Here is a 19,154-nt window from a genome sequence, read left to right on the forward strand (position 1 = left end):
ATCTAATTTGGGCGTGTCAGCTGTGTAAGGGGGAGAATACACAATCTCTATCATGCACACACACACACATAATCACACACATACACACAGAGCTAACAGGACTGCACTAATGCCTGACTTACTGTGGGTTAGAGTCATGTTTGTTTTATTTCCTGCTCAGTCAGGCTCACTCGCCATAGACAAACACTCTGGCGCCGAGTCTCTGGCCATCCTGATTTAAGGCCGTATCGGTGAAGTGCTAGACGCTAGGGTTGCCAGAACATATATTACTGTTTGAATTTGCATAAAATTTGCAAGTTTAAAAAAAGGCAAACAGTGCAAGAGCTTTTTTACATTTGAATAGTTAAGTTTAAGACAAGGTAAATTTGCCTTAAATACTACAATACAGGCGGTTAAGAAATAACATTTTGACCAGTTACTTATATTTATGCACATTAGGCAAGATGAGTTAAAAAAACACATTTAGCCAAAGCAAAAATTTAGTCGGTCGATTAATTTCTTTGTTTAATCAAGAAAATGAGATTTATTTATTTATTTATTTATTTATTTTTAAGAGTATGAAATAGAAAACCATGAATCCAGCAGTAATCAAGTAATTTCCTCTGTAATATCTTCCAAATCAGCGCTAGGGTTGAACATGCACGTTTTTATTATGGAGGAAAAAAAGTTTTTCAGAACAAAATTGGCATGGTGTATGATGTTTATAAACAAACAAATTGACGTGTAACTTGACACGTGCATCAGAAAACCAGTGAAGTGGGTGGAGTTTGTTACAAGTCTTGTTACAGCTTGCATGTTGCAGACAATACGGAGGTTGAGAATGGAGAAATAGTAAAACATTTAGTGAATATTTTTGTTATTACAGAGGTTACTCTAACCAAAACTTTGTGTCTCCCTGTAGTTTCAACTTAATGCATGATGAAATTACATTATAGTCATGATGATCAAGTGAATGATCCTGAATCATAAAGTTTGTTTAGTAGGGAAGGGCAATTCCTGTGTCACCACACTGACTCCAAAATCAGTAAATAAATAAAAATGTTGCTGTTACATCTATAATCCTGCATTCTTAATTATTCACACAATGTCAGGCAGCACAGTATCCTGTGTGGTAGGAGCTAATTATTTTGCTAAGTTTGTTTAGAATTGCAACAAATTGGGATATATTATGACATAATTGGAATGCAGTACAGAAATAATCTGCAACTCGGTATTACAATATCGTATTGGGTAGTCCCTGGTGATTTCCATCCCTGGTATCTAGCATTTTCTGTTTTCATATTTCCAAATATAAGATTTTAAACCTATTACTAGACATTTATTTCACAGTCTGTTAGCCGGTGACTTTCTAGGAAATTTTAAACTAGTGAAAAAAAAAAGTTTGTTTTATTGTAATGTGTATATCTAATAGTTACTATAACTTGCTCAGTATCAAAATCAAAAGGCTTTTTAAGGGAATAGGCTGCACAGTTAATCGCATAAAAACCTAAATCACGATGTCGAACCATACAATTATTTGATTACAAAAGGCTACAGTTTATTACAGATAAAATATGCTTTTGTCAAGTTTTATATAATAACAATAAATTTTATTTTTATACTGTATATATTTTGCTGTAAATCCTAAATGGTGCATTCAATAGCTGCCCATCACAGTTTAAAACAAAATTGCAATATGTGAAAATAATTGCAGTGTGATTTATTGATCAACTCATGCAGCTCTATAAGGAAGTATGACGGCACTACCAGACACCAAGCAGTGCATAAATGGAACGTTATCATTTGATACGCAATGTTCTCAGCGTAAGCCGTCATTCATTCATTCAACACCACAAAGAAGATCACATCAGTTACTTGTAAACGCTACTAATAAACATTGTTATTTGGGTTCGTCTTTATTTAGATGCTTAAATGAACTATTAATTTCTTGTATAATTTAATGCTTCGGATTGTTTTTTTTTCTTTCTCTCGCTTGCTACAGCAATAGAGGTTTATAATGAACTTCCTTAGTTTGTTTTTTACCACTGCTAATCAGCAGGGACCAAATGGAGCTGAAGTGTTTCTCTTTGTGTTTCTCTTTGTGTTTTTTTTTTTTTTTTTGGTTTTGTTTTACTTTTGTTTTACTTTCCCCGTGCCCTCCCCTCTCTCTTTCTCTCTCTGTTCATCATATCCCCAGTTTAACATGTGGCAAGGATTTCTGCTCCATTAGCCAGCAGCTTTTGTAATGAATTTCAGCAGGATTGTGTCCTCACGTGTTTGCTGTTTCACTGAATGCCCCTGGACCTTGTTTTTGTTCATCGAACGCACATATCACTGCTGCTGCATGTGTGCACACAGGCGTGTCTGTGGCCTGGCCAAAGATTTTCATCCTGCATTAAGGCTCCAACCGTTATATAACCCCCCCCCCCCCCCCCCACACACACACACACACATACACCAAACACAAACACACACACAATGTTTTTTATATATATAAAACCCTAAGTACTGCCTCTCAGTCTATTAAATCAAAGATAGCATTTGCATAATTGGAAATAGGTTTAAATGGATGCGGCAGAATAATCTCAGGCACAGCGTGGGACTGTTAAATAAGTTTGAGAATGTTCCTGATGTGCTCTTTCTCTCGGCAGACAAAAAGCAAGATGGCTCGGTGGACAACAGAAAGAAAGGTGAGTAACCTTATTGACTTAACTGCATAATGAGCTTCATATTGGCTTAGCTGGCAATCTCTGAGGTGCTGCAGCTTGTGTTAAAACCATTGCCTTAACCCATTACTTCTATCAGATAGTCATTAAAGCTGTCCTGCGTGTGTGTGCAAGTGTGTGTCTGTGTGTTGCTTTGTGAGGTACAGCATGCATACGATTGAGTTGAGCTTTAATGATATGCTGCGTTTCACAAAGCAGGCACCTTTGACAGATGAAACAAGGAACCTCTCCTCCTCCTCCTCCTCCTCCTCCTTCTTTTCTGCGCAGACTATAATGGGATTTTAGGCATGATCAGAGTTCACATTTAAGTAGCTTTTTGAGCTGCTCAAGCTATGATGGATTAACTATAAAGAGCTGATGAGCATAAGAAAGAAAAAGTAGAAAGTTCTCTCATGATCGGACTCACTCTTTGTGTCTAGCTTTGTGCCGTCATGTTCAGAATTCTCTATCGGCGGAACATTTACAGGAGACTTCAAGTCTCCTCGAGTTCAACGATGAGTCTCTTAGCCGCAGTAAAACATTTAAATGGTGCAAATGTTTTAAAGAAGTATCCTCGCCGAGGTGGCTCAGTCATTCCTGTAAAACATTTAGCAAGTGGGACACCTGACCCTTAAATATCAACAGATGACTTGTCACCAACTTGCCAAAGAGATGCCTCTGTCTGTGGGAACTGTACTGTACACACAATCATTCACCATCACCACTTGCACATTATTGTCCTGACTTCGCTCCACGACATTTCCACATGTTTGGGCCATTAACGGAGCTCCTGGTGGGCCAGCGTTTCAGGCATGAAGCAGGCAGTCCGATCATAAGGGAACTTCCTACCTTGATGGTATCCGAGTACTTGTGAAACAGTAGGATGTGGGAGTTCTGTTATTATGTACAATCAAAAGTCCCAGCTTGACTTAAACGCCACTTGTATGAATATCTTAATGATGTAACCACCGTGACACTGACTGGGGGAAAAGCAGTAACTAAAGATGGACTCAAGAAGCAAAGAGGGAAGGACGGTATGTAGAAAGGAATGAATGTTGGAAGGAAGACAGATGAACGATGGAAGAAATGATTAACTGAAGGAGGCAGTGGGGCAAGGAACGAACGAATGAAGGACGGAAAGGAAGGAATGAAAGATGGATGGGCGAAGGGACAAAAAAGGAAAGGATAAAGGAAGAAAGAAATGAATAGAGAAAAGGGATATAGGAAAAAGAACTGAAGGATGAAGGTGGGAAGGAAGGAAAGAAATGAAGGACAGGAACAAGGAGCGATGAAGGAAGAAGGGAACAAAAAGAGATGAAGGGGAGAAAAGAAATGAAAGGCTGAATAAAGAATGGAAGAGATGAAAAGGGAAAGAGGGGCAGGAGGAAAAATATAAATAAAGTAAAGGAGCCAATTTTGTAAAGAAGAAGGGAGGACTGAAGGAAGGAAGGAAAATATGAATGAATAAAAGAAGGACGTGATGAAGTGAAGGAAAGGAATGAATGAATGAATGATTGCCGTAAATGGCCAGTGAGGAGCTTTACCACGGCCATGTTAGTGACAGTGCGCGTCAGTTGTCCCTCAGCAGTTAAACCAGAGCGCTCGGCTTCCTTCTGTGAAATATCCTGCCTAGCTTCATGTGATTGTAAACTGAAATGGAGGCTCTGCTGCAGGAGCCGTGCTGGTTCATGTTTCCAGCTGGACAGAGTCACTGATTTACAGCGCAGCATTCAGTCCGTGCCTGCATTCAGCAAAGCTCGGTCACATGCTTACATACCCTACACCACCTGGAACACCTCGAGAGCGAGGCAGTGCTATTGTCTAACCTGAAGTACATACAGCCAAACGCTCGTTTCCCCTTCATTACATTGTACACGCACGGTTTATTCTCCATCATGAGCTTGTAATAATCAGCTGCCTTAAATGCATAATCAGTCACAGGGGAGAGTCGTGCTAGAGCAAACGGACGCTAGTGCCAATTCAGATAACAGCCAGTCTGTCGTGTGTTATTTGTCTGGATTTGATATCGACGCAAGACCGTGCTGTGTAGGCTGCTGAGCCTCTCTCACTTCCACGCTTGCCAGGAGTGAAGTCTAATGCCTCAGACTAGGATTGCATGGAGTAGAGAAGCGTTCTGCCACAGCAGCAGACGCACACACATGCACGCGCCAGCATTTCACCTTGCATATCTTTAGACTGCAGCCACTGTGCTTGAATATGTACGTTACACAGGGGTTACTGATATCACTGACGTATATTTATATATATATATATATATATATATATAAGGGTGTGTCCATAACACTTTGAGCTTGTATTCAGGCCTGAGACGTTTGCTTTGCGCAGATTACTGTTTGACGTGTGTAGTTATAATGATGCATATTCCCGCGCTCTTTTTTTTTTGTTTGTTTGTTTTTTAAAGGAAAACTTTCATTTTTAGAAAGCGATAAAAGACCGCCCTAGTTTCTCTGCACCTTTTGTGAGCGCAGCCTGTCTGCTAGTACCGAGCACAGAGGGACCCTGCAGTCATTCTCTCCCACACAGAGGCGAGACCCATTATACCCGGTGGTCCCGAGATGCACAAAAGCATGCTGCACAGCTGGACCTGAACCTAAAGCCCTTTTGAGTAGCCAGCCACACAAATGGAATAAAAGTAGCTCTTTAAACAAAAGAAAGGGAAGTGGAAAGGAAAGTAAAATGCAAGTTGCAGTCGTCTAGCAGGAGCATGAGGTTGTAGATATGTGCTGTATGGAGGTGCAAAAAAAAAAAAAAAAAGTTGCACCCTCATGATCTTTATCATTACGAACAGGGAAATAAACTCGCTCTGTTCTACTCTAATGTCAATACAGAGAGGGTTTAACTAGCTCGAGGCACTCATTTGTTTTTGTACGAGTAGTGAAGACGCGGCTCGTTTCACTGATATTGAAGGTATAGACAATATATCGATGACTGCATACAATCTAACTCACTAATTAACTGTGTTAGACAATTATGAGAGTATGGGTTCACACACACACCATGATGACATTTCTTCTTCTCCTTCGGAGCCTATTTTTAATTTAAAGAAAAGATTTTATGCACACTTTAGGTTTAAACTAAAACACAAGTATGAACACGAGTTGAAACACTTGACAGATAATGACAAAAAAGATTTACCGCTCCATGTAGATAAAGTGATAGTCGTGAGATTAAGTACAAAGTGCCAAGATAAAACCGTGCCTGTGACTTTTACAGTGATGGTTTTTATTATATTGTTTTTCAAATACATTTTAAGCCTGCCTCTCTCTCTTTTTTTTTCCCCCACCCTATCCTCAGCTAAAGCCCAAGACGGAGCTGCAATGGAAATGCAGCCCCTGAACAGTGACGAAGGGGCCGATGCAGACGAGAAACGCAAAGCCAACTTGCCCAAAAAAGAGAAATCAGTCCTCCAAGGGAAGCTGACTAAACTAGCAGTCCAAATCGGCAAAGCAGGTCAGAGCATTTTAGTTCTCGTCCTAATTACCAAATTTCATCCTTCTCTTCTTTGCTGTGCCTGTTTTATTATTATCCTTTTTTTATTTGAGGGGATGGCACTGGTTTAAAGGTGTGCTTTTCTCATCTCTCTCTGTGCAGGTCTGGTGATGTCTGCCATCACCGTCATAATCCTGGTGGTGTTGTTTATAGTGAATACCTTTTGGGTGCAAGGCCTTCCGTGGGAGAAAAGCTGCACACCCATATACATCCAGTATTTTGTCAAGTTCTTCATCATAGGCGTGACCGTCCTGGTGGTGGCTGTCCCAGAGGGTCTGCCTCTCGCCGTCACTATTTCACTGGCTTACTCTGTCAAAGTATGTCCCGTTATGTAGCTATTTGGCCGATTTATAATATATGTTGCAGACCACATTCTACAGCACACGTTTGTTATGATATTTTGTGTTTGTTTGTTTTTTTGAGAATAGCTTGCCATAACGGTTATAGTGACTGTTCATGCAAGCCTGTTACATGCCAACAGATTTTAGGATTTTAGGATTTCTCTTAGTTAATCTGGTCCTTGCCCTGTCTAATCCTGTTCCTTCCCCACCTCCCACTATCTTTTTATCTATTTTTTTTAGAAAATGATGAAGGACAACAATTTGGTAAGGCATTTAGATGCCTGCGAGACCATGGGCAATGCTACTGCCATCTGTTCAGATAAGACAGGCACTCTGACCATGAACAGGATGACCGTGGTGCAGGCTTACATCGCAGAGCAGCACTACAGGAAGGTCCCTGAGCCGGAAGTAATTCCTGCCAGCACCATGGACCTGCTCGTCCTGGGCATCAGCATCAACAGCGCTTATACCACCAAGATCATGGTGAGTACACCTGCATCCATTGTGTAAATGACTGATTTCGGTTATTCTTTACTCCTCTTGGACAGGAATTGGGGTTGACCAGTCATTTAATCTTTTCTCTTTGTGGTTTTTGACCCCCCCTCCCCGTAGCCTCCTGAAAAAGAGGGAGGTTTATGTCGTCAGGTGGGCAACAAAACCGAATGTGCCTTGCTCGGCTTTGTGTTGGACCTCAAAAAAGACTACCAGGCAATCCGAAACGAGATCCCAGAGGAGAAGCTCTATAAAGTTTACACTTTCAACTCTGTCAGGAAATCCATGAGCACCGTGCTGAAGAACGCTGACGGAAGCTTCCGTATGTTCAGCAAAGGAGCGTCGGAAATTTTACTCAAGAAGTAGGCATTTCTTTACCTTAAAGCATCTTGTCATTTTTTTAAAAGAAAAAAAAAAAGAGAGGGGTTAGGGAGATAACGATTTGTTATTATTAGGGATGCACCGAAATGAAAATTCTGGGTCGAAAACGAAACCGAAATTTTTGGATGCACTTGGCCGAAAACCGATACCGAAACCGAAAATGGCTTCATTAAAAAACGTTTAAAATATTTTCTTTTTGTTTGTATTGAAAAAACTACAAATTAATTAAGCAATCAAACTTTTACTGATAATAAATAACAGTAATAAGGCTGTTTAACAATAACAAAACTAAATAAAATTTCTTTCTGTAACATATTGCAACTTTGCTGTCCTCATCTGAAACTTTGAAGTGCTTCCAAACCGCCGACATACTCCGTGTTTGATGCGTAATGACAGCGCGAACGAGACAGGAGGATGGGAGAGGCGTGGCGACAATTTCGGCTTTTATTTTCGGCGCTTTCTTACATTTCGGCGGCCGAAATTTCAGTGCATCCCTAGTTATTATGCTTACTAAGCAGGTCAGATGCTTTTCCTTTCGCTTTAAAAAATTTTTTTTTAACCCATGGGCCATGCTATTAATCATTTCCCCAGATAAATTATCTACATGATGCCTCTTATCCTGCTGTTTCATAACTATTTTTCCCCTGTACTGCTCTTTCCCTATTTAGATGTTATAAGATCCTTACAGCCAGTGGCGAGACCAAAGTGTTCCGTCCCAGAGACAGAGATGACATGGTGAAAAAAGTGATCGAGCCCATGGCCTCTGAAGGCCTGAGGACGATATGCCTGGCCTACAGAGACTTCCCCGCCTCAGAAGGAGAACCGGACTGGGAAAACGAGGCCGATATACTCACCAGACTCACCTGCGTGTGTGTGGTGGGCATCGAGGACCCCGTCAGACCAGAAGTAAGACCCTCTGGTGTTTGTTAGATTTTTCCTTTTAGCGCTAGTTTAAGTCTGCGTCCCGTCTGACCCGGGTTCCTCTCGATCAGGTCCCTGATGCTATTAAAAAGTGCCAGCGTGCCGGGATCACCGTACGCATGGTCACCGGCGACAACATCAACACAGCACGTGCCATAGCAACCAAATGCGGCATCCTGCAGCCCGGAGATGATTTCCTCTGTCTGGAAGGTAAAGAATTCAACAGGAGGATACGCAATGAGAAAGGAGAGGTGAGATAAACCGCTGCTTTTGTGCTGCACACAGAGAGAGATTTTAAGGATTTCTTGTAAAATCCTGACAGACATGACATGCTCATTTTATAGATAGAACAGGAGCGGATTGATAAAATATGGCCTAAACTTCGAGTCCTGGCGAGATCTTCTCCAACAGACAAGCACACATTAGTTAAAGGTACTTTTTTTTTTTTGTTTTTGTAAAAAAAAGAACCAGGATAAACCAATGATATTGTACAGAAGTGTGAACTTCCATATGTTTTATTTTTAGGTATCATCGATAGCACGGTTATAGAACAGAGACAAGTAGTAGCAGTAACAGGAGACGGTACGAACGATGGCCCTGCTTTGAAAAAGGCTGATGTTGGATTTGCTATGGTACAGCAAACACTTAAAACGTATAACACAGACCTACTTCACAAAAATGTAATGCTGATCCAGACTTTTTTTGGTTTGTTTGTTTGTTTTGTTCTCTCAGGGCATTGCTGGGACAGATGTAGCTAAAGAGGCTTCTGATATCATCCTCACTGATGACAATTTTTCCAGCATTGTTAAAGCGGTCATGTGGGGCCGCAACGTCTACGACAGCATCTCCAAATTTCTGCAGTTTCAGCTCACCGTCAACGTAGTGGCCGTGATCGTGGCCTTCACTGGAGCTTGCATCACACAGGTACTGTTTGAAACCAGCATGAAAGAGGATGCCATGTGGGATAAATACATAGATACAAACAGGTTTAACAGATGAAGTATCGAAGAAAGTTTGTAAGGCTTATCTGAGCAACTCTAAAATAATAGGTTAGTAGAATGAGACTGAAACAGAGGCTTTCAACTCACCTGGGAGTGAACTCGTTTCCAACTGGAGCAGACTAAATTAGCAGTAAGCTGATGGCATGTCATTATTTTGCTGGTTTGTGTTGCTGTCAAAACTGTATACAATTCCAGAAATTGTATTTAGACCACGAGTGTACAGTCTTATTTGGAATGGTCCGGTGAACAGGTCCAAGTAAGGAACCAAACCTAAACCAAGACAAAGATTTGCTCCTGTGTAATTGTAATAAAGAGCTTACTGGATAAGATTAGACTTTAGAGTGAAAGTAAAAAAATTAATGTATATTTTATACACATAGTAAAACCGAAAGTGTCTGTACATTAAAGATATTTTTCAGAAAAATAATTTGGGGAACGTAGTATGAGTAATAGGACAGATGGTTTATGGAATTTTTGTCTGTCTCTGTGCTTGTGCATGCATTACGTAAAAGCTATTGAATGAATTTTGCTACTTTGAAGTGTAAATAGATACATCATAAAAAATCAACCTTGAGAAGACTCATTGGTTCATCACAAAATCCAACAAATGGCGCTGTACTTTAAAAAAAAAAATTATACACGCTCATGAATGTGCACTTGAAATGTACTTATTAAACGTGATCTTACAATTTCATTCTGCACACTTTATAGTAACACATGAGAATATAAGTTCATTACAAAAATTCAACAGATGGCGCTGTACATTGTTTAATCTGTGCTTATGAGTGTGCAATTACATTCCTAGTACATTTCTTCTACTCTCTAAAGGGGTCTTTCTTTCATTTCTCATTTTATTGTTAGAACATTTCATGTCTTAGAAGGGTGAAACCCATTTCCCCACATGAGTCTTTATAGTCTTCATCTAGATTTTATTCCTGATACCCAGCTAGTTGTTGTTCTTGCGGGGCATTATCATCCAAGTCACTCTGAAGTATTTTTATTTTTGCTGCTTCGTTGTTTAGACTAGTAATGTTTTTATCCATTTGGTATTGCATGTTTTTTTATTATTATGAAGTCTTTTCTATAAAATAGTTTCCTCTTGATTCTTTTGTAGGTCTCAAAAAAAGTTAGTTCTTTTTTGCATATCTTTTCATTCTGTACCCAAAAGTTCCCATATGTTTCTAGAAAATATTGCAAGACAATAGTTTGATCACTTCAATGAATGATTGTTAATTACCAACTAGCAATTATGTCTTTGATCTACTGAGTTTTTACCGTACTTATTACTTTATTTTTTTTGTTTGTTTGTTTTTGTTTTTTCCTCGTCCCTCAGGATTCTCCACTGAAAGCCGTACAGATGTTGTGGGTAAACCTGATTATGGACACCTTTGCCTCACTTGCTCTGGCCACCGAGCCTCCCACGGAGTCTCTGCTGCTGAGGAAGCCCTACGGCCGTAATAAACCCCTCATCTCCAGAACCATGATGAAGAACATCCTGGGCCATGCTGTTTACCAGCTTGTAGTTATTTTCACTCTGTTGTTTGCAGGTGAGGACTAACGTAAAGGACAGAAAAGCACTGTTGTTACTGGGGTACGTTTTTAACCGAAAAAGTGAACACAAGCTTACCTGTGCTTCCTCAGGGACATGTAAAAACATATAAATTTAAATCGCTGCACTATAATACATTGGCTTCATGTGTCTCTGTGCATGCGCGCACACACACACACACACACACACACACACACACAGGGAAAACACCTGTGTATCACAAAATGACAATTATCACAACTCTTGTTAAGATTTAAGTAAGATTAAGATTATTGTGTTGACTTTGGGAACACTTCTGTTGTTAACACTTTGGCTAAAGCTTGAGTTTGTAGTATCTTTATTTTTTATTTTTTTTTTTCAAAGATTTATACAAAGCCTAAGTCAACCTTACCTTTTTTTGTTTGTTTGTTTTTCTCCTAGGTGAAAAGCTGTTCGATATAGACAGCGGACGCAACGCCCCTCTCCACGCGCCGCCCTCAGAACACTACACCATCGTCTTCAACACCTTCGTGTTAATGCAGCTCTTCAATGAAATTAATGCTCGCAAAATCCACGGTGAGCGGAACGTCTTTGAGGGGATCTTCAATAACCTCATCTTCTGCTCTATCGTCTTCGGCACGTTCGTCATCCAGGTGAGTGTGACTAACCAGACGTAGACAACACGAGCAGTTTAAGGAAACGTTGACTCGGCTAACACTATCCATTTCTTTTCTAGATCATCATCGTACAGTTCGGAGGCAAGCCCTTCAGCTGTGTGGGTCTTACCATTGACCAGTGGCTCTGGTGCGTTTTCTTAGGCTGTGGCTCTCTGCTCTGGGGTCAGGTAAGACCACAGGTTTTAAAAAATGCATCACTCTGTGATTAACATGTGAAATTTCGAGTAAGAACGTCAGACAGGCATGATTTTTGAGCAGTTTGGCGTTTCCCTGTCATGCATGTGGATCAGGTATGTTTGAATCCTGCAGTAGTGGATCACTGCACTCTTGTGGCCAACCCCTAGAATGAAATCAGGCGAAAAACCAAAGTGGATGATGGGAAAACTAACTGAAGTTAAATAAACAAATGTTTTGTGTCCGAGCCAGAAATTCACCCTTTATCTGTATTTATGTTCTGGTGTGTGTTTATAGTGTCACTTTGGGTTGGAGCAGTAGTTCATATTCTGCAGAAATAATCATCTTACGGATAAAAGGCTACACAGAACACTTATTTCAGCTCACTGACTACAGCTTTGGAGCCAGGGTATTTTTTTTTCAGAACAAAGCTGCCAAATGGCAAGCATTTATCTTTTTAGGACATGAAAATTTACCTGATAGGTCATCAAAGAAATTAGCTATTGCTATGATTAGCTTTATTACTCAAACCTGTTTAGTGTTTTTGATTGCTTATTTAGTCTGTTTAATCTTTTTTTAATCTGTTTTCTGTCAGTTGCTAAAATAATCCACCTTGTTAGGTTTATTCAGCAGAGTCAACTTCACACGTTCATTTGTCAAGTCTACATTGGAGGGTTGTTTGGTTCGATTTCATCTCGCACTTTAAAAGCAAGACTGTTTTGGCTGAGCGGCGTGTGAGGCGTGTAACGTCCTGATTAAACGTATTTGTCAGAATTGCACAATAAAAAAATTAGTAAAACAATGAAAGTAAACAAATTGTGCATAGAGATCACAAAACCACAGCATCAGCACTCAGCGAATCATTGATGATCATAAAAAGAGGAAGTCGAAAGCGTTCCATAGTGTGTGTGTGTGTGTGTGTGTGTGTGTGTGTGTGTGTGTGTGTGTGTGTGTAACTGAGCTAAAAAAATAAAAGACTTTAAGGTGAAGCTTACTCACATCATCTCTGTCGAATTGATTTGGTTCATTGGCTTTCTCTGCCCTCGTGCAGATGATCTCCACCATCCCGACCAGTCGCCTGAAGTTCCTGAAGACGGCCGGTCACGGAACGCAGAAGGAGGAGATCCCAGACGAGGAGCTGGAGGAACTGGAGGACCTGGACGAGATTGATCACGCCGAGCGCGAGCTCCGCAGGGGACAAATCCTCTGGTTCCGAGGCCTCAACAGGATACAAACTCAGGTAATTTTACCCGAGATGTCTGCGTACACACCCTATGTGGAGGAAAAAGCAGGATAGGTCCCAGTACACTCTATGCTTTCTCGACAGTTGATTAGCCTTTTCTTACTGAGAACTTTACAGCTCTGTTTGATTTCTGGTGAAGTAGCTCTTCTGATTTAACCCATCAGGATAAAAGTCAGCAAGCTTATAACACTGTCTTCCATACAGTGCCTTTTTTTTTCTTCATGCTGCTACTACCTGTCTTCTCTTTATATGGGTGCCCTTCTTTTTCTGTCCTCCCTCCCCACATTTCTTATTCTCTCTTTCTCTTGCTGTTCTCTCTCTCTTTTTCTCTCTCTCTGTCTCTCCTTATGCGTTCTTTGGGCCTTCCTGTCATGCTGTGTGGTTCCTTGCAGATGGATGTAGTGAGTGCGTTCCAGAGCGGCACTTCCTTTCAGGGGGCCCTCAGGCGTCACCCCTCGAGCTCCAGCCAACAGCACGATGTAACCAATGTTTCTAGCCCTACACATGTAGCGTTTTCTCCTGCCACTGCCTCCTCCAACAAAGCTTCTGCCACTGTGGGGTGTGAGTGCGTGTTTCTTAGTGCATGACAATTAACATTTCCTCCTTCACTCGCCTAACGTTCTACATTCTTCTACAAACGTCCCTCTTTTTTCGAAAAAAAAAAAAGAAAACAAAGAGAAACGTAAACAATGCGTTTACTGTCCACTACATTGCTTCTAAATCTGAATGCTAATATTTATGGAGATATATCTGTGTGTACTGTTCTGAGGCCAGTGGGGCTGAGGTCTCTGTCTCATTGTTCTGTTTGATGGCTTTGGCTGTTTTTTTTTGTTTTTTAAATAAACAGTGTGTTTACATTCTAACAGATCAACATTGTGTGTGTTGCGTCTGCGGCCGCTGCTGTGCCTCGGTGCCTCTGCTGGGCTCTGTGACAGCTATGTTTGTAAATATTTTGAGTATATGCCCATGGTCACACACACACACACCGACATCCAGCTCAGTCACAGTACTGCAAAAAAAATTGGCCTTGCTTAGAGGCTGCGTGGGATTGTTTTGAACTTATTGTGCTAAACAGTGTTTTTCTTCTTCCACTGGAGGTCTGAAGCAGGTCCAGGTTCATCTCTTGCCGCAGACGGGCACATGTTCAGTAATCCATTTCTCACCAAGACTCCAGGGGGAGTACGGGTGTCTGCTTCTCCAGGAATCAACGTCCTGTGTTGTCTTCTTCACTTATATCTCTCTCCTGCCATCCTGCCTCTTCTGTTTCTCATTCTGTCTGTCTTTTTTTTCTTTTGAGAGATCATATCAGTGATTAACAGATCAGATCAGTTTATAACATTTTGGTTTTAGTATTATCTTTTATATATATATATATATATATATATATATATATATATATAGATAGATAGATAGATAGATAGATAGATAGATAGATATACACACAGGAATATACTGTACAGAAATGACATGCACGTGACAAATGCCATACGTTTTACACACATACAAAGATGACCGCCTCTCGATTTAGTACCACCATTAATTTATTTATTTTTTTTTGAGCCGGAACAAATATGTAACAAAATAAGCATCATACACTTTCAACTATGTCACTGCTGCCCAGAAATCTTGTTGTATTTGTGGGAATTTTAACAGCACCCCCTTTCGGTACTAGAGAGATTGCAAAATACATCCCACACAGATGTTGTCTTCTCATTACGTACGCTAAGGTATTCACATACACCCGTATACAGTATGTACTAAACTACACTAGCGCCACTCGCTCCCGGTTTTACATAAATCTAATTGTTATCACTTTCACTCTTTCTGACTCTTATGCCATTTTATCCTGCAAATCATTCACAGCTTTTTCACAGGCCATCAGGAACTTCTCCTGGCTCCCCAGCGACCACACTAACACTGTCTGTCTCTTAGGTTTCCCCCTGGATCGTCGGATGTGGGATCTGAACGCTGATTCCTGTTAAAGCCATCTAACGTGTAGATTCTTTATAGGCAAACAGTCCCTTAAATAACTCCAAAGTGATGCAAAAAAAACAACAACAAAAAACAACCAAACCTGACTCTGACATGTTCCTCCTTTAGATTTTGTGAAATGTGTCATGGGCTATACTCAAAGGTTTACTTCTGTTAAACAAAAAGGTAGCACTGCTGAGCATGGGTCCAGTCTCTCTTGTCTGTTTGTGAAATTTATTTGTGTTGTACAGCTTAGACCTGCTTGGCTGCTCAAAGTTTCCGTATCGAAACATAATCAGTGATTTAATGATCAGTAACCTTCCCCCCCAACACCTCCACCCTGCCCCTTTCACCCCATCCTACTCACCCAAGCATGTCCAGATCAATTAACCTCTCAAGTTTAATGTAAATTACTCTCTGTCTCTCTCTCTCTCTCCATTTGTCATATTTCTCTCTTTTGCTCATTCTGTCTTTTCTTTCCATCTCTTTCTCCGTTTCTCTCTCACTTGCATTTTGAATAATTGCACACTAGCTATGCGAGATTTCCGACACTACTATTACCACTACTGAGAGAAGATGTTTTGAACATTTGTTTTTCTGACCTTTGTTTGTTTTTACACTTTTGACTGACTTAAGAGTAAAAAGAAAGAGACAGTTTGTCTGTCTTTCTCTCTCTCTCTCTCTCTCTCTCTCTCTTTCTTGTCATTTGAGCTTGCAGTAATCTGACAATCCGGTTTGACTCACCACAGCCTGTGTGTCTCGTCCCACCCTTTTACAATGAAAGCCGGGTTTACACTGTATGGGTTTATAAAAATGGGAATAAAAAATGCCACGTCGTGAAAAATAAATCTTCACCCATTTGGGAGTGATGATCAGCTGACATCCAGTTATTGTAACATGCTCAGGGATTCAGCACCATTCGGACCAGCTCATGCGTCTCAAAGTCAGCAATAGGACGACAGAGTGTAAGAAATTTATTTAAGTGAGCTTCAGATCTCCCACACATGCTAACAGACTAAAAGATTGTTCTAGACAGATATTGAAAATAAAAGTCCTGAACATTTTTTTTTTTTTTTCTTTTTTGCTTGTTTTTTTTTTTTTTTTCAAGCAAAATTTCATTCATAATCTGGCCTAGAAAACACGTTATCTGACAAAAAAATAAATAAAAGAGCATGCTGAAGATATTTGGATCTGACTGTACAGTGAGACAAGTAACAGACGGAGGATTCTTTCTGCCCGCAGTGTAAAACCGGTTTAAGTTCACCTCAGTAGCACGCAGATTAGATTATTTGGCCGCCTGTATTTAAAATGCAAAGTGTGAGCGTGTTTTTTGTGATTTGTGCCTGACTTGTGTGGTTTGCACCATTTCTGTATAAAGCATCGAATCTGACTGTGTGTGTGTGTGTGTGTGTGTGTGTGTGTGTGTTTTGTATGCCCCGTGCTTCCCCCACAGATCCGAGTAGTGAATGCATTCCGCAGCTCCCTGTCACCTTATGAGGGGCTGGAGAAGCCCGAGTCGCGCAGCTCAATCCACAACTTCATGACCCACCCAGAGTTCCGGATAGAGGACTCGGAGCCCCACATCCCCCTCATAGACGACACGGACGCCGAGGACGACGCCCCCACCAAGAGAAACGCCACCCCCACGCCCCCTCCTCCTCCCTCTCCATCGCCAAACCAGAACAATAACGCGGTGGACAGCGGCGCCCACCTCTTCTTAGACAGCAGCAAGCCAGCCACGCCCTCGGCCCCGGCGAGCCCCATGCACAGCGTGGAGACGTCCCTCTGATCGGCTCCGCCCTCTTTCCTCCCTCCCTCCCTCCCTCCACACCCACCCGCCGTCTCTACAGAGACCTGCGCTCGCTCGGCAGACTCACAGGCGAAACGGCCGTGTGTTATCTGTGAGCTCGACTCGAGCTTGACTGAAACGAGAGCCAGCGTTCACCAGAATGTAGGGTGTGGTTGTGATGATTTATTACCATTTCTTCTTCTTTTTTTTTTCTTTTGTTGATGTCTTATGTTGTGCTCAGCATCCTCTCGGAGAGGGAAGGACTCCACATGTTTCCACCTCTGCGTATAAAATATTCGTCCCCTTTGTGATAAACTGAGGGATTGTTAATTAAGATTGAAAGTGACCTGTTTTTTTGTTTTTTTTACCGTTGTTCTATTATTATAATTATTATAACTATTTAATTATTAATTCTCAAATACAGCAGAGACGATCTGTCTCTCCATGACTTGCAGATGATTAGCTGTAAGATTTTTATTTTTCCTAAATCGTGGTGTACATTTCTTTCTTCGGCCCTAGATCACACCCAGGTTAATTTCTGCTCCGTTTTGGCTGTTCATATTTCTTAATATTTATGTTTTTGTTTTTTGTTTTTTTTCTTGAAAAAGGCAGGTCTGTTTACATAGTTTGTAGATACTTTTTTTTCTCTCTTTCTCTTTGTTGGTGAAGGAGCTTCCTGATGCAGAAAACTGGGGACAAATTGAAAAAAGAAATGACAAAAAGAGAGTAATATTTCAGATACTGCTGTATTTTCAGGAAAAAAAGGGTGTTTCTATGGAAACCAAACTATTTTTGCCTGCAAGTTTTATTTGTTATATATTTGTGGATATATTATAGAAATCTTCTAGCCAAAATAGATAACACTAAGGCTTGTATAGCAGCGAAGAGGAGCGTTGAGGTCCGGAAAGCTAGCGCGACCGAGGACAAAAAGGGCGCGCAGGCCAGCCGGTACCTCCTCCTCCGTCAGTACATTTCCTTAGGCATTTACTACTGCGTTTCTTCAGTTTTAAAGCTAGTTTATCAACGCTTTACAAGGGACTGCGTCGCGTTTCCAGTTCATCACGATCACTCAAGAGTCGCCGTCATGGTTTTAGAGACTCTAGGTTTTAGATTACATCAGCTCGAATTGGGAATAGAATTTATTGCTAAGACCAAGAGAGAGTGACTATTCATCAGAGTTATTGTCCAGATTGTAATTATTATTATTATTATTTAATTTTTTTGTAAGTCCACTGGTGACATTTTTGTCCCTGAGATTTGGTGTAATATCACAGATCTCAGGCTTAGAGGGGAAAATAATGAACTAATAACCATAAAGGATACAACGAACGCAAAACACTCATCATTATAAGTGAAGAATCTTTTTTGTTTGTTTGTTTTGAAGTAAATGATTTGTTTCACAATTAACATTTTAAATCCTCATCTAATTTTTTTTTCCACTTACGGGGGGGAAAAAACTACAACTACAACAACATCAACAGCAGATTGTATTCTTTCTTCATCTTATTCCAGAAATATTCTCATCATTCAGAAATATTGCTGCGTGTGACTTGGCTGTGGAGTGTCAGGATCTGTCACCTGAAATACTGGAACGTAAAGGAAAAAAAGGATTTTTAAGGGAAAAAGAAAAAAACACTTGGACATAACGGGGTCTCTGCACAGGGTACACTTACCTATTTCTCAACTCCCTTTGGAAATTTTGATACCTAACATACGAATAAAGATTTCCTCTGTATTTTTATGGGACATAAACATCTTTTGACCTGCTGAAGCAGACCTTGAGGAATTTTACACAGTAATACACAGTGCAGCAGCAGCTTTTCAGACAAAGGCTAATGAATCCGGTTCTGCTAGGAATCTTATATTTCTCAGGGTGGCGCTAATAGTACGAACCAGGCTTTAAGAAAAACACCTACAGTCAAATACTAACACTTTTTTATGTTCTAGATGATTAGATTTTTTTTTTTGTTTTTTTTTGGCTGTTGGTTTTCTCCTGTAAGGGAAGAAGGATGGAGAAAATCCAAAGAAGGAAAAGGATGTGCTCTTTAAGTCAGCGCATCCACATTTCTTCTTTTTTTTTTTTTCTAATTTATTATTATTAATTTGTTCCTTGTGTTTAACAAATAAATAAAAGCAGCTTGAGTTTGCAATTTAGTGAAGAGATGTGGAAAGAAAAGAATCCATGAGTTTATTCTGTAGCTTCTTCCTGTAACAGGGATGAATGTTTTTTCCATCTGTTTTATGGAGTTTATTATTATTATTATTATTATTATTATTATTATATATTTTTTTTTATTTAACATTTGGAAATAAAAGTAATTCATGTCTGTTTATCTGGAGAAATGTAAATGGTTATTGTGATTTCAATTTACATTTGAAACTTGTTGAGTAACGTGTATGGTTTTTAAGAATTAAAAGCGACAAGTGAATATTTAGTCCTAA

General features: G+C 40.3%; 1 protein-coding gene across 4 annotated transcripts in view; it reads left to right on the forward strand.

Moving 5' to 3' along the window:
* Window positions 1-19,154, forward strand: part of atp2b1a (ATPase plasma membrane Ca2+ transporting 1a) — a 42,481-nt gene extending 23,327 nt beyond the window's left edge. For 3 of the 4 annotated variants that reach the window (XM_053508322.1, XM_053508323.1, XM_053508324.1), the window contains 16 exons: window positions 2,631-2,669; window positions 6,000-6,155; window positions 6,297-6,511; window positions 6,776-7,018; window positions 7,148-7,389; window positions 8,077-8,314; window positions 8,401-8,580; window positions 8,674-8,761; window positions 8,855-8,961; window positions 9,062-9,253; window positions 10,664-10,877; window positions 11,300-11,511; window positions 11,595-11,702; window positions 12,761-12,949; window positions 13,345-13,431; window positions 16,377-19,154. In XM_053508322.1, the coding sequence (XP_053364297.1) occupies window positions 2,631-2,669; window positions 6,000-6,155; window positions 6,297-6,511; window positions 6,776-7,018; window positions 7,148-7,389; window positions 8,077-8,314; window positions 8,401-8,580; window positions 8,674-8,761; window positions 8,855-8,961; window positions 9,062-9,253; window positions 10,664-10,877; window positions 11,300-11,511; window positions 11,595-11,702; window positions 12,761-12,949; window positions 13,345-13,431; window positions 16,377-16,712 (2,846 nt within the window). In that variant the 3' untranslated portion in view covers window positions 16,713-19,154. The remainder of the gene's footprint in view (window positions 1-2,630; window positions 2,670-5,999; window positions 6,156-6,296; window positions 6,512-6,775; window positions 7,019-7,147; window positions 7,390-8,076; window positions 8,315-8,400; window positions 8,581-8,673; window positions 8,762-8,854; window positions 8,962-9,061; window positions 9,254-10,663; window positions 10,878-11,299; window positions 11,512-11,594; window positions 11,703-12,760; window positions 12,950-13,344; window positions 13,432-16,376) is intronic. The other variant, XM_053508325.1, reaches the window with a different exon arrangement.

The sequence above is a fragment of the Clarias gariepinus genome, chromosome 12 (genome assembly GCF_024256425.1).
Source record: "Clarias gariepinus isolate MV-2021 ecotype Netherlands chromosome 12, CGAR_prim_01v2, whole genome shotgun sequence".
NCBI lineage: Eukaryota > Metazoa > Chordata > Actinopteri > Siluriformes > Clariidae > Clarias > Clarias gariepinus.